Source organism: Oncorhynchus gorbuscha, linkage group LG23 (genome assembly GCF_021184085.1).
Source record: "Oncorhynchus gorbuscha isolate QuinsamMale2020 ecotype Even-year linkage group LG23, OgorEven_v1.0, whole genome shotgun sequence".
NCBI lineage: Eukaryota > Metazoa > Chordata > Actinopteri > Salmoniformes > Salmonidae > Oncorhynchus > Oncorhynchus gorbuscha.
Genome location: NC_060195.1, coordinates 11,324,848 through 11,338,229, shown reverse-complemented (window position 1 = coordinate 11,338,229; position 13,382 = coordinate 11,324,848). Strand labels below are relative to the sequence as shown.

The following is a 13,382-nucleotide window of genomic DNA, read 5'->3' as shown; positions in this document are numbered from 1 at the left end:
CTAGAGGAGGGAACAGACATGATGCTACTGTCTAGAGGAGGGAATAGACATGATGCTACTGTCTAGAGGGAATAGACATGATGCTACTGTCTAGAGGGAATAGACATGATGCTACTGTCTAGAGGAGGGAACAGACATGATGCTACTGTCTAGAGGAGGGTACAGACATGATGCTACTGTCTAGAGGAGGGAATAGACATGATGCTACTGTCTAGAGGGATTAGACATGATGCTACTGTCTAGAGGAGGGAATAGACATGATGCTACTGTCTAGAGGAGGGAATAGACATGATGCTACTGTCTAGAGGGAATAGACATGATGCTACTGTCTAGAGGGAATAGACATGATGCTACTGTCTAGAGGGAATAGACATGATGCTACTGTCTAGAGGGAATAGACATGATGCTACTGTCTAGAGGGAATAGACATGATGCTACTGTCTAGGGAGACATGGAATAGACATGATGCTACTGTCTAGAGGGAATAGACATGATGCTACTGTCTAGAGGGAATAGACATGATGCTACTGTCTAGAGGGAATAGACATGATGCTACTGTCTAGAGGGAATAGACATGATGCTACTGTCTAGAGGGAATAGACATGATGCTACTGTCTAGAGGAGGGAATAGACATGATGCTACTGTCTAGAGGAGGGAATAGACATGATGCTACTGTCTAGAGGAGGGAATAGACATGATGCTACTGTCTAGAGGAGGGAACAGACATGATGCTACTGTCTAGAGGAGGGAACAGACATGATGCTACTGTCTAGAGGAGGGAACAGACATGATGCTACTGTCTAGAGGAGGGAACAGACATGATGCTACTGTCTAGAGGAGGGAACAGACATGATGCTACTGTCTAGAGGAGGGAATAGACATGATGCTACTGTCTAGAGGAGGGAATAGACATGATGCTACTGTCTAGAGGAGGGAACAGACATGATGCTACTGTCTAGAGGAGGGCACAGACATGATGCTACTGTCTAGAGGAGGGAATGGACATGACACTACTGTATAGAGGGAACAGACATGATGCTACTGTCTAGAGGAGGGAACAGACATGATGCTACTGTCTAGAGGAGGGAATAGACATGATGCTACTGTCGCTTAAGATTTGGATGCAGTATGCCATTGTAACTAAGCTTAGTTACAATGGCATACTGCATCCAAAGCTTAGTTACAATGGCATACTGCACCCAAAGCTTAGTTACAATGGCATACTGCATCCAAAGCTTAGTTACAATGGCATACTGCACCCAAAGCTTAATTACGGTGACATACTTCATCCAAAGCTTAGTTACAATGGCATACTGCACCCAAAGCTTAGTTACAATGGCATACTGCATCCAAAACTTAGTTACAATGGCATACTGCATCCAAAACTTAGTTACGGTGACATACTTCATCCAAAGCTTAGTTACAATGGCATACTGCATCCAAAGCTTAGTTACAATGGCATACTGCATCCAAAGCTTTGTTACAATGGCATACTGCACCCAAAGCTTAGTTACGGTGACATACTGCATCCAAAGCTTAGTTACTGTGACATACTGCATCCAAACATTACTACCAATGACATACTGCATCCAAAGATTACTACCAAGACATACTGCATCCAAATATTACTACCAAGACATACTGCATCCAAATATTACTACCAAGACATACTGCATCCAAATATTACTACCAAGACATACTGCATCCAAAGATTACTACCAATGACATACTGCATCCAAATATATACTACAATGACAATGACATACAAATATTACTGACATCCAAAGATTACTACCAATGACATACTGCATCCAAAGATTACTACCAAGACATACTGCATCCAAATATTACTACCAAGACATACTGCATCCAAATATTACTACCAAGACATACTGCATCCAAAGATTACTACCAATGACATACTGCATCCAAAGTTTACTACCAATGACATACTGCATCCAAAGCTTAGTTACAACAACATACATTTCTTCCATTTATAAAGAAGATTGAGTTTGTGAATGGCCTGTAGATTACAATACACAGTGTTTATAGAATGTCACCCACTTCCTTGTTTCAAGTAGGTAATGTTCCAGCACACTAGATCATGTACAGTATACTTTGTTGTTTTGGCCATGAATATTATCAACGTTGACAATGTCAACTGTTTCAAGGGCACCCCTAAGAGTCAATACTTAAAACCCTCAACCAAACCATGTCAAAGTCTATGGTGGACCCAGCCTGTCAAACCTTACCTACCGCAGTCTGTATTGTATGTTAAATTACTTAACAATATCTACTACTATCAATGATATTGCAGTCAAAAACTACTTCAAGAGCACCTACCTCTGTCTGTGTGTTTACCTCACACCCTGAACTATATCAAGGCCTGTGATGGCATGGCACCTACCTCGGTCTGTCTGTTTACCTCACACCCTGAACGATATCAAGGCCTGTGATGGCATGGCACCTACCTCGGTCTGTCTCTTTACCTCACACCCTGAACTATATCAAGGCCTGTGATGGCATGGCACCTACCTCGGTCTGTCTGTTTACCTCACACCCTGAACTATATCAAGGCCTGTGATGGCATGGCACCTACCTCTGTCAGTGTCGTAGAGGTAGACAAACTTTTGCCACTTGTAGTGTGACAGCAGGCTGAGGACGGCCCCACGCAGTGCAGGTCTCATCTGGATGACAAACTGCACCTCGTTGTCGGTGGGGTAACTGGGCGTGACGAAGGAGGTATGCAGCGCACCACAGAATGACGTCAGGGTGTTCATAGACTTTTTATCGTAGAAGCCGAAGATGGCATAGACCCCTCGGGAGAACTGAGAGCAGACTGGAGAGAGAGGGAGAGAGGGAGGGAGGCAGGGAGGGGGGCGTTAGGATGCTTAAGAGAGACAACAAGATCAGACACACACCCACACAAATGTCAAGTGTTTGAAAACGCAAACATCTTCGGTAGCTACACTGTAGAAAATCTATAACAGCCAATTTGTGGAATGAGATCTTGCAGTAAGACCAGCATTGCTCTTCATCAGTAAGACCAGCATTACTCTTCATCAGTCAGCCTATCTGCATTGGATGACATTTATTCAGCTGGGGAAAACACTTGCATTTATTTGTAGATCTGTCATGTTCTCTGGTGAGACCTCAGAATCTGGCAGCAATAAAGACACCGACAATGTCGTAAATGGCACACTATTTAAAGTGCACTACTTTTGACCAGGTCTCATAGGGCTCTGTCAAAACTAGTGCACTACAAAGGGAAGAGGGAAACACGTTTTAGTCAAGAACAGACCAGGGACTTTTGCAACTATTCTATTGGTTCCATTGCGCCAGGCAAGCTCAATCAAACCCAGATCAAGCATTTGAAATAATGTCAGATACTATTTGGTGAAGGTTTGGTGAAGGAACATGTGGCTGATGGTGTGGCTAACCTAATGTAGCATGCGTAGAAACACACACAGCTGGGTCCCCACTTCTGTTTATCAGGGGAAACAGAAGTCAGGTTAATAATACTGTATCCCTGAAAACAAGAAACATTCCGATTTCACTTATGACACACTACCACTGTGTCATACAATTGTTCCAATTGGAAAATCAAGCTTTCTGATTGGCTAATAAAGTGCTCTGAACGTCTCCAAGCCTCTGGAATGATACAGATGGCTGAGCAGTGGAAACATCCAATCATATCTCCTGTTTTAATGGCATGTTGAACATTGGGGGTGTTAGAATGCAACAGCTAGAATGTACAACGCTGTAGTGGAGCAGGTCCCCATTCTCATCTACTGTAGTGGGGCAGGTCCCCATTCTCATCGACTGTTGTGGAGCAGGTCCCCATTCTCATCGACTGTTGTGGAGCAGGTCCCCATTCTCATCGACTGTTGTGGAGCAGGTCCCCATTCTCATCGACTGTTGTGGAGCAGGTCCCCATTCTCATGGACGGGGCTGTGGTGGAGCAGGTCCCCATTCCCATGGACGGGGCTGTGGTGGAGCAGGTCCCCATTCTCATCGACGGGGCTGTAGTGGAACAGGTCCCCATTCTCATCGACTGTAGTGGAGCAGGTCCACATTCTCATGGACGGGGCTGTGGTGGAGCAGGTCCACATTCTCAACGACTGTAGTGGAGCAGGTCCCCATTCTCATCGACTGTAGTGGAGCAGGTCCCCATTCTCATGGACGAGGCTGTGATGGAGCAGGTCCCCATTCTCATGGACGGGGCTGTGGTGGAGCAGGTCCCCATTCTCATGGACGGGGCTGTGGTGGAGCAGGTCCCCATTCTCATGGACGGGGCTGTGGTGGAGCAGGTCCCCATTCTCATGGACGGGGCTGTGGTGGAGCAGGTCCCCATTCTCATCGACGGGGCTGTAGTGGAACAGGTCCCCATTCTCATCGACTGTAGTGGAGCAGGTCCCCATTCTCATGGACGGGGCTGTGGTGGAGCAGGTCCACATTCTCAACGACTGTAGTGGAGCAGGTCCCCATTCTCATCGACTGTAGTGGAGCAGGTCCCCATTCTCATGGACGAGGCTGTGATGGAGCAGGTCCCCATTCTCATGGACGGGGCTGTGATGGAGCAGGTCCCCATTCTCATGGACGGGGCTGTGGTGGAGCAGGTCCCCATTCTCATGGACGGGGCTGTGGTGGAGCAGGTCCCCATTCTCATGGACGGGGCTGTGGTGGAGCAGGTCCCCATTCTCATGGACGGGGCTGTGGTGGAGCAGGTCCCCATTCTCAAACTGTTCCACCACAGTCGATGAGAGCTTCAAGTTCCTTAACTTCCACATTACCAACAAACTATCATGGTCCAAACACACCAAGACAGTCATGAAGAGGACACTACTAAACCTATTCTACCTCAGGAGACAGAAAAGTTTTGGCATGGGTCCCCAGATCCTTCAAAGAATTTACAGCTGCAACATTGAGATCATCACTGCCTGGTATGGCAACTGCTCGTCCTCGGCCCGCAAGGCACTACAGAGGGTAGTGCGTATGGCCCAGTACATCACTGGGGCCAAGTTTCCTGACATCCAGGACCTCTATACCAGGCAGTGTGAGAGGAAGGCCCTAAAAATTGTCAGAGACTCCATCCACCTTAGTCATAGACTGTTCTCTTTGCTACCGCACGGCAAGCGGTACCGGAGCGCCAAGTCTAGGTCCAAGAGAATTCTAAACAGCTTCTACCCTCAAGCCACAAAACGACTGAACATCCAATCAAATGGCTACCTGGACTATTTGTATTGCCCCCGTCCCCTCTTTTACTCTGCTGCTATGACCTTAAATACATCATCTAACCAGTGCCCCCGCACATGGACTCTGTAACAGTACTCCCTGTATATAGCCCCCGCACATGGACTCTGTACCAGTACTCCCTGTATATAGCCCCCACACCTGGACTCTGTAACAGTACTCCCTGTATATAGCCCCCGCACATTGACTCTGTACCAGTACTCCCTGTATATAGCCCCCGCACATGGACTCTGTACCAGTACTCACTGTATATAGCCCCCGCACATTGACTCTGTACCAGTACTCCCTGTATATAGTCTCCACATTGACTCTGCACCAGTACTCCCTGTATATAGTCTCCACATTGACTCTGTAACAGTACTCCCTGTATATAGTCTCCACATTGACTCTGTACCAGTACCCCCTGTATATAGTCTCCACATTGACTCTGTAACAGTACTCCCTGTATATAGCCTCCACATGGACTCTGTACCAGTTCCCCCTGTATATAGTCTCCACATGGACTCTGTACCAGTACCCCCTGTATATAGTCTCCACATTGACTCTGTACCAGTACTCCCTGTATATAGTCTCCACATGGACTCTGTACCAGTACCCCCTGTATATAGTCTCCACATTGACTCTGTACCAGTACTCCCTGTATATAGTCTCCACATGGACTCTGTACCAGTACCCCTTGTATATAGTCTCCACATTGACTCTGTACCAGTACTCCCTGTATATAGCCCCCACACATTGACTCTGTAACAGTACTCCCTGTATATAGTCTCCACATTGACTCTGTACCAGTACTCCCTGTATATAGTCTCCACATGGACTCTGTACCAGTACTCCCTGTATATAGTTTCCACATTGACTCTGTAACAGTACTCCCTGTATATAGTCTCCACATTGACTCTGTACCAGTACCCCCTGTATATAGTCTCCACATTGAGTCTGTACCAGTACTCCCTGTATATAGTCTCCACATGGACTCTGTACCAGTACCCCCTGTATATAGTCTCCACATTGACTCTGTACCAGTACTCCCTGTATATAGTCTCCACATGGACTCTGTAACAGTACTCCCTGTATATAGCCCCCGCACATGGACTCTGTAACAGTACTCCCTGTATATAGCCCCCGCACATGGACTCTAACAGTACTCCCCATATATAGCCCCCGCACATGGACTCTGTAACAGTACTCCCTGTATATAGTCTCCACATTGACTCTGTGACAGTACTCCCTGTATATAGTCTCCACATTGACTCTGTACCAGTACTCCCTGTATATAGTTTCCACATTGACTCTGTAACAGTACTCCCTGTATATAGCCCCCGCACATGGACTCTGTAACAGTACACCCTGTATATAGTCTCCACATTGACTCTGTACCAGTACTCCCTGTATATAGTCTCCACATTGACTCTGTACCAGTACTCCCTGTATATAGTCTCCACATTGACTCTGTACCAGTACTCCCTGTATATAGTCTCCACATTGACTCTGTACCAGTACTCCCTGTATATAGTCTCCACATTGACTCTGTACCGGTACTCCCTGTATATAGCCTCCACATTGACTCTGTACCGGTACTCCCTGTATATAGCCTCCACATGGACACTGTACCGGTACTCCCTGTATATTGTCTCCACATTGACTCTGTACCAGTACCCCCTGTATATAGTCTCCACATTGACTCTGTACCAGTACCCCCTGTATATAGTCTCCACATTGACTCTGTACCAGTACTCCCTGTATATAGTCTCCACATTGACTCTGTACTGGTACCCCCTGTATATAGTCTCCACATTGACTCTGTACCAGTACTCCCTGTATATAGTTTCCACATTGACTCTGTACCGGTACTCCCTGTATATAGTCTCCACATTGACTCTGCACCAGTACTCCCTGTATAGTCTCCACATTGACTCTGTACCAGTACTCCCTGTATATAGTCTCCACATTGACTCTGCACCAGTACTTCCTGTATATAGTCTCCACATTGACTCTGTACTGGTACCCCCTGTATATAGCCTCCACATTGACTCTGTACCGGTACTCCCTGTATATAGTCTCCACATTGACTCTGCACCAGTACTCCCTGTATATAGTCTCCACATTGACTCTGCACCAGTACTCCCTGTATATAGCCTCCACATTGACTCTGTACCAGTACTCCCTGTATATAGTCTCCACATTGACTCTGTACCAGTACTCCCTGTATATAGTCTCCACATTGACTCTGCACCAGTACTCCCTGTATATAGCCTCGCTATTATTGTTTTTTTGATGCTGCTTACTTTTAATTATTTCATATACATTGTGGGTTTTATACAACTGTTTTTATTTTTTTTGCTGGTCATTTATGAACATTTGGGTGTTATAATTTACCCGGCACAGCCTTAAAACTGCAGGTTTTGTGGGTTTTTTAACCGTGCTTTTACACCTGCATTTGCAGGTACAGCCTGTTGTGATTACGAAGGGCTATATAAATAAATTTGATTTGATTTGATTTGATTTGACATGTGACATGTGAAGTAGAATTTGATTTGATAATGCCTGAAGAAAATCTGAAGAGGCACAAAGTACGTGAGAATGGTAGGGGGGGGGGTGTTGTGTAGGGGTCTAGGCCCCCCTTCTAGATGTTGGATAATTTTGCAATCTGAAACTGCATTTTCCTGCAAATCTAAAGCCAAAATCAGTATGCATAATTCTAGGGAAAAAAAATATGTTCATTTTTCTACAGATCTAAGCAAACATCTTGAGAGACTAAATATGCCTCCCTTCATCTCTGCTGAACTGTGTAAAAAAATTAAATCAATGGGAGTCTTTATTCAGTACATTTAGTAATTGCTTGCTTTTCTAAAGTCTACCAATCTTGCCAGCAGGAATGCCAGCTAAGATAGTTAGACAAGCTAGCTACTATAAGAGAGCATCCATTGATTGCACCATTGAGAGCACCATTGATTGCACCACTGATTGCACCATTGATTGCACCATTGAGAGCACCATTGAGAGCACCATTGAGAGCATCCTGTCTGCTGTATCACTGCCTGATATGGCAACTGCACCGCCCACAACCGCAAGCCTCTCCAGAGGGTGATGCGGTCAGCCCAACGCATCACCAGGGGGCACACTGCCTGCCCTCCAGGACTTCTACAGCACCCTGTGTCACAGGAAGGCCAAGAAGGTCATCAAGGGCCTCAGCCACCCGAGTCACGACCTGTTCACCCCGCTACCATCTGGAAGGCAGAAAGACAGTACAGGAGTATCAAAGCTGGGACCGAGGGACTGAAAAACTGCTTCTCTCACCAGGCCATTAGACTGTTATATAGTCACCGCCCAGTCGTGCCCTGGACGTAGTCACTGTAACTAGCCGGCTACAACCCTGTACTCAACTATGCAACTTAGAGACTACTGCCTTATGTACATAGTCATTGAACACGGGTCTCTTTAATAATGTTTACATACTGTTTTACCGACTTCATGTGTACACTGAGTATACAAAACATTTATTCCTAATATTGACCACACACACACACAGTCTTGTGCAGCTAACATTATTTGGGGATATAAGATTCAGTCCCATTCAAAATCCCATTTTCCCTAACCCTAAACCAAACGCTAACCCATACCCTTACCCTAACCTTGATCCAAAAAGCTGAACTTAACCCTAAACCTAACCCGAACCCATGCCCTTAACCTAACCTAACCTTAACCCAAAAACCTAAACTTAACCCTAGCTCCTATTCCCTAACTCCTAACCCTAACCTAATTATAACCTTAACCCTAAACCCCTTAGAAATAGCATGTGACCTTGTGGGGACCAACAAAATGTCCCCAGCCGGTCAAATGTGTTTGCTTACTATAACCCTAGTTAACGGTCTGCCCTGAAACCCTAGTTAACAGTCTGTCCTGAAACCCTAGTTAACGGTCTGCCCTGAAACCCTAGTTAACAGTCTGCCCTGAAACCCTAGTTAACAGTCTGCCCTGAAACCCTAGTTAACAGTCTGCCCTTTTCTCGTGGCAACAGGTCACAAATCTTGCTGCTGTGATGGCACCTGAAACCCTGGAATTTGTCTGCCCTGAAACCTAGTTAACGGTCTGCCCTGAAACCCTAGTTAACGGTCTCCCTGAAACCCTAGTTAACCCCTCCCCCTAGTCTGCCCTAACCCGCTCCCCCCTAGTTCAGTCTGCCCTGAAACCCTTCTTCAGTCTGCCCTGAAACCCTTCTCCCTGAAACCCCCTCCGCCCCCCCTAGTTCAGTCTCCCTCCCTTAACAGTTGCCCTGAAACCCCCTCAGTCTGCCCCCCTTTCTCTCCCTTTTCTCGTGGCCAGGTCACAAATCTTGCTGCTGTGATGGCACACTGTGGAATTTCCCTCTCCCCCCTTCTCTCTCCCTCCCCTCCCCCTCCCTCCCCCTCCTCTCCCCCCTTCTTCCTCCCCTCTCCCTCCCCTTCTCCCTCCCCCCTTTCTCTCCCTCCCTTCTTCCTCCCCCTCCGCTCCCCCTTTCTCTCCCTTCCTTCTTCCTCCCCCTCCCCCCCTCCCCCCTTTCTCTCCCTCCCTTCTTCCTCCCCCCTCCCCTCCCCCTTTCTCTCCCTCCCTTCTCCCTCCCCCTTTCTCTCCCTCCTTCTTCCTCCCCCTCCGCTCCCCCCTTTCTCTCCCTCCCTTCTCCCTCCCCCTTTCTCTCCCTCCCTTCTCCCTCCCCCTTTCTCTCCCTCCCTTCTCCCTCCCCCTCCGCTCCCCCCTTTCTCTCCCTCCCTTCTCCCTCCCCTTTCTCTCCCTCCCTTCTCCCTCCATCTCTCTGTTCTTCCAGACCTAAATCAGACTTGTCCCCTTTAAAGCCAGCAAAATCTCCCTCCATCTCTCTGTTCTTCCAGACCAAACAGACTTGTCCACACACACACACACACACACACACACACACACACACACACACACACACACACACACACACACACACACACACACACACACACACACACACACACACACACACACACACACACACACACACACAGGGGTAGATACACACACACACACACACACACACACACACACACACACACACACACACACACACACACACACACACACACACACACACACACACACACACACACACACACACACACACACACACACACACACACACACACACACAGGGGTAGATAGCACATAAGTGCTTGGGGGGATTGAATTGGCTCATGCCATTTAGAGCTGTGAAGCGCTTCAAACCATTTTACTCAAATGCCAGCCCCTAAACTTCACCAACGCCTCGCCTCCCGTTGCCCAAGATGATGGCCATGACACTTAAAGAGATGAGATGAGATGACTTCATGCTGCCAGTCTGGATGAATTAAGATCGTCATAACTTGTTTAGGCCTTCATGCCGTGAAATGTACGATGATAAAAGTAATCAAGATACTATTGACAAAAGGAGGACGGACCGATCTATTCATCTCATCTACAGCAAAAGGAGGACGGACCGATCTATTCATCTCATCTACAGCAAAAGGAGGACGGACCGATCTATTCATCTCATCTACAGCAAAAGGAGGACGGACCGATCTATTCATCTCATCTACAGCAAAAGGAGGACGGACCGATCTATTCATCTCATCTACAGCAAAAGGAGGACGGACCGATCTATTCATCTCATCTACAGCAAAAGGAGGACGGACCGATCTATTCATCTCATCTACAGCAAAAGGAGGACGGACCGATCTATTCATCTCATCTACAGCAAAAGGAGTCTATTTCCAGATTTACACATGAACAACCAACATATAATATGCTTACAAAATGAATATTGTAACGGAATGATCATTGCCTGAGGAGGTTTTCCGCTGAATAACTCCTCATCAGACATGGTTGAAGGAAAAGGTACCGCCAGTCTCTCTGTGTGTATGTGTCTGTGTGTGTGTGTGTGTGTGTGTGTGTGTGTGTGTGTGTGTGTGTGTGCGGGTGTGCGTATAGACTGGCACTGCACTACTGACAAAGCACCTCCTAATAAATCCCTGGGAGTGTGTGTTTGACTGAAGTGTGTGTTTAATGTGATGGATGGGTGGTGGGTAGGGGGTCTGGCATGAAGACCCTCTCTCACAGAGCCTAGTTCATCTGGATCTTATGCAGTCAGAGCAGAGGTTGCGGCCCACTGATCCCACTCTGTAGCTGGGAACAATCCTCTACTGAAACTATAATCACTCTGTAACTCGGGACAACCCTCGACTACCTCTATACCTCCTCTGTAGCCGGGGACAACCATCTACTGCAACCATAACCACTCTGTAACTCGGGACAACCCTCTACTGAATCTATAACCACTCTGTAGCCGGGGACAACCCTCTACTGCCTCTATAACCACTCTGTAGCTGGGGACAATCCTCTACTGCATCTATAACCACTCTGTAGCTGGGGACAACCCTCTACTGCATCTATAACCACTCTGTAGCTGGGGACAACCATCTACTGCCTATAACCACTCTGTAGCTGGGGACAATCCTCTACTGCAACTATAACCACTCTGTCACTCGGGACAACCCTCTACTACCTCTATACCTCCTCTGTAGCTGGGAACAATCCTCTACTACCTCTATACCTCCTCTGTAGCTGGGAACAATCCTCTACTGCTCCTATACCTCCTCTGTAGACGGGGACAATCCTCTACTGCTCCTATACCTCCTCTGTAGACGGGGACAATCCTCTACTGCCCCTATACCTCTGTAGCCGGGGACAATCCTCTACTGCCTCTATACCTCCTCTGTAGCCGGGGACAATCCTCTACTGCCCCTATACCTCCTCTGTAGACAGGGACAATTTGCTACTGCCCCTATACCTCCTCTGTAGACAGGGACAATCCTCTACTGGCCCTATACCTCCTCTGTAACTCGGGACAATCCTCTAGTGGTCCTATACCTCCTCTGTAGACAGGGACAATCCTCTACTGGCCCTATACCTCCTCTGTAACTCGGGACAATCCTCTACTGGTCCTATACCTCCTCTGTAGACAGGGACAATCCTCTACTGGTCCTATACCTACTCTGTAGCCGGGGACAATCCTCTACTGCCCCTATACCTCCTCTGTAGACAGGGACAATCCTCTACTGGTCCTATACCTCCTCTGTAGACAGGGACAAGCCTCTACTGGTCCTATACCTACTCTGTAGCCGGGGACAATCCTCTACTGCCCCTATACCTCCTCTGTAGACAGGGACAATCCTCTACTGGCCCTATACCTCCTCTGTAACTCGGGACAATCCTCTACAGGTCCTATACCTCCTCTGTAGACAGGGACAATCCTCTACTGCCTCTAAACCTCCTCTGTAGACAGGGACAATCCTCTACTGCTTCTAAACCTCTTCTGTAGTTGGGTACAATCCTCTACTGCCTCTAAACCTCCTCTGTAGCAGGGGACAATCCTCTACTGCTCCTATACCTCCTCTGTAGCTGGGTACAATCCTCTACTGGTCCTATACCTCCTCTGTAGTTGGGTTCAATCCTCTACTGGTCCTATACCTCCTCTGTAGACAGGGACAATCCTCTACTGCCTCTAAACCTCCTCTGTAGCTGGGTACAATCCTCTACTGCATCTAAACCTCCTCTGTAGCCGGGGACAATCCTCTACTGCCCCTATACCTCCTCTGTAGACGGGGACAATCCTCTACTGCTCCTATACCTCCTCTGTAGCTGGGGACAATCCTCTACTGCCTCAAACCTCTATGGTCCTCCTTTGCCTGTTATTCTATTATTCTAGCTATTCTATTTCTAGTGCACTGTGTCTATCTGGTAATATACACTGCATCCCTCTCATCTGACTCTCCTATTGGCCTTATGTCATCCTTTCTACTCCTCTCTCTGTTCTCCTCTCATTCTCTGTCCTCTTATTTCACCTCTCTACGTTCTGCATCATCCTCCTCTTCTCTTCTTTCTCGCCTCCTCTCAAGGGGGCTGAGCTCTATACGCCTCCTCCCCTACCTTCTTCTTTACCCCTGGCTCTTCCATCCTCTCTTTCCCATTCTTCCTCCCTTATCTTCTTCTTCCGTACCCCTGGCTCTTCCATCCTCTCTTTCCCATTCTTCCTCCCTTATCTTCTTCTTCTTTACCCATGGCTCTTCCATCCTCTCTCCCATCCCTCCTCCCC

General features: G+C 47.5%; 1 protein-coding gene across 3 annotated transcripts in view; it reads right to left on the bottom strand.

Annotated features, from left to right (window-relative positions):
• Positions 1-13,382, bottom strand: part of LOC124010928 (glutamate receptor 3-like) — a 260,547-nt gene that overhangs the window by 187,890 nt on the left and 59,275 nt on the right. For all 3 annotated transcript variants that reach the window (XR_006834516.1, XM_046323751.1, XM_046323750.1), the window contains exon 3: positions 2,601-2,840. Coding sequence is in view for 2 of the 3 variants with exons in the window: in XM_046323751.1 (XP_046179707.1) it covers positions 2,601-2,840 (240 nt within the window). In the remaining variant the exon portion in view is untranslated. The remainder of the gene's footprint in view (positions 1-2,600; positions 2,841-13,382) is intronic.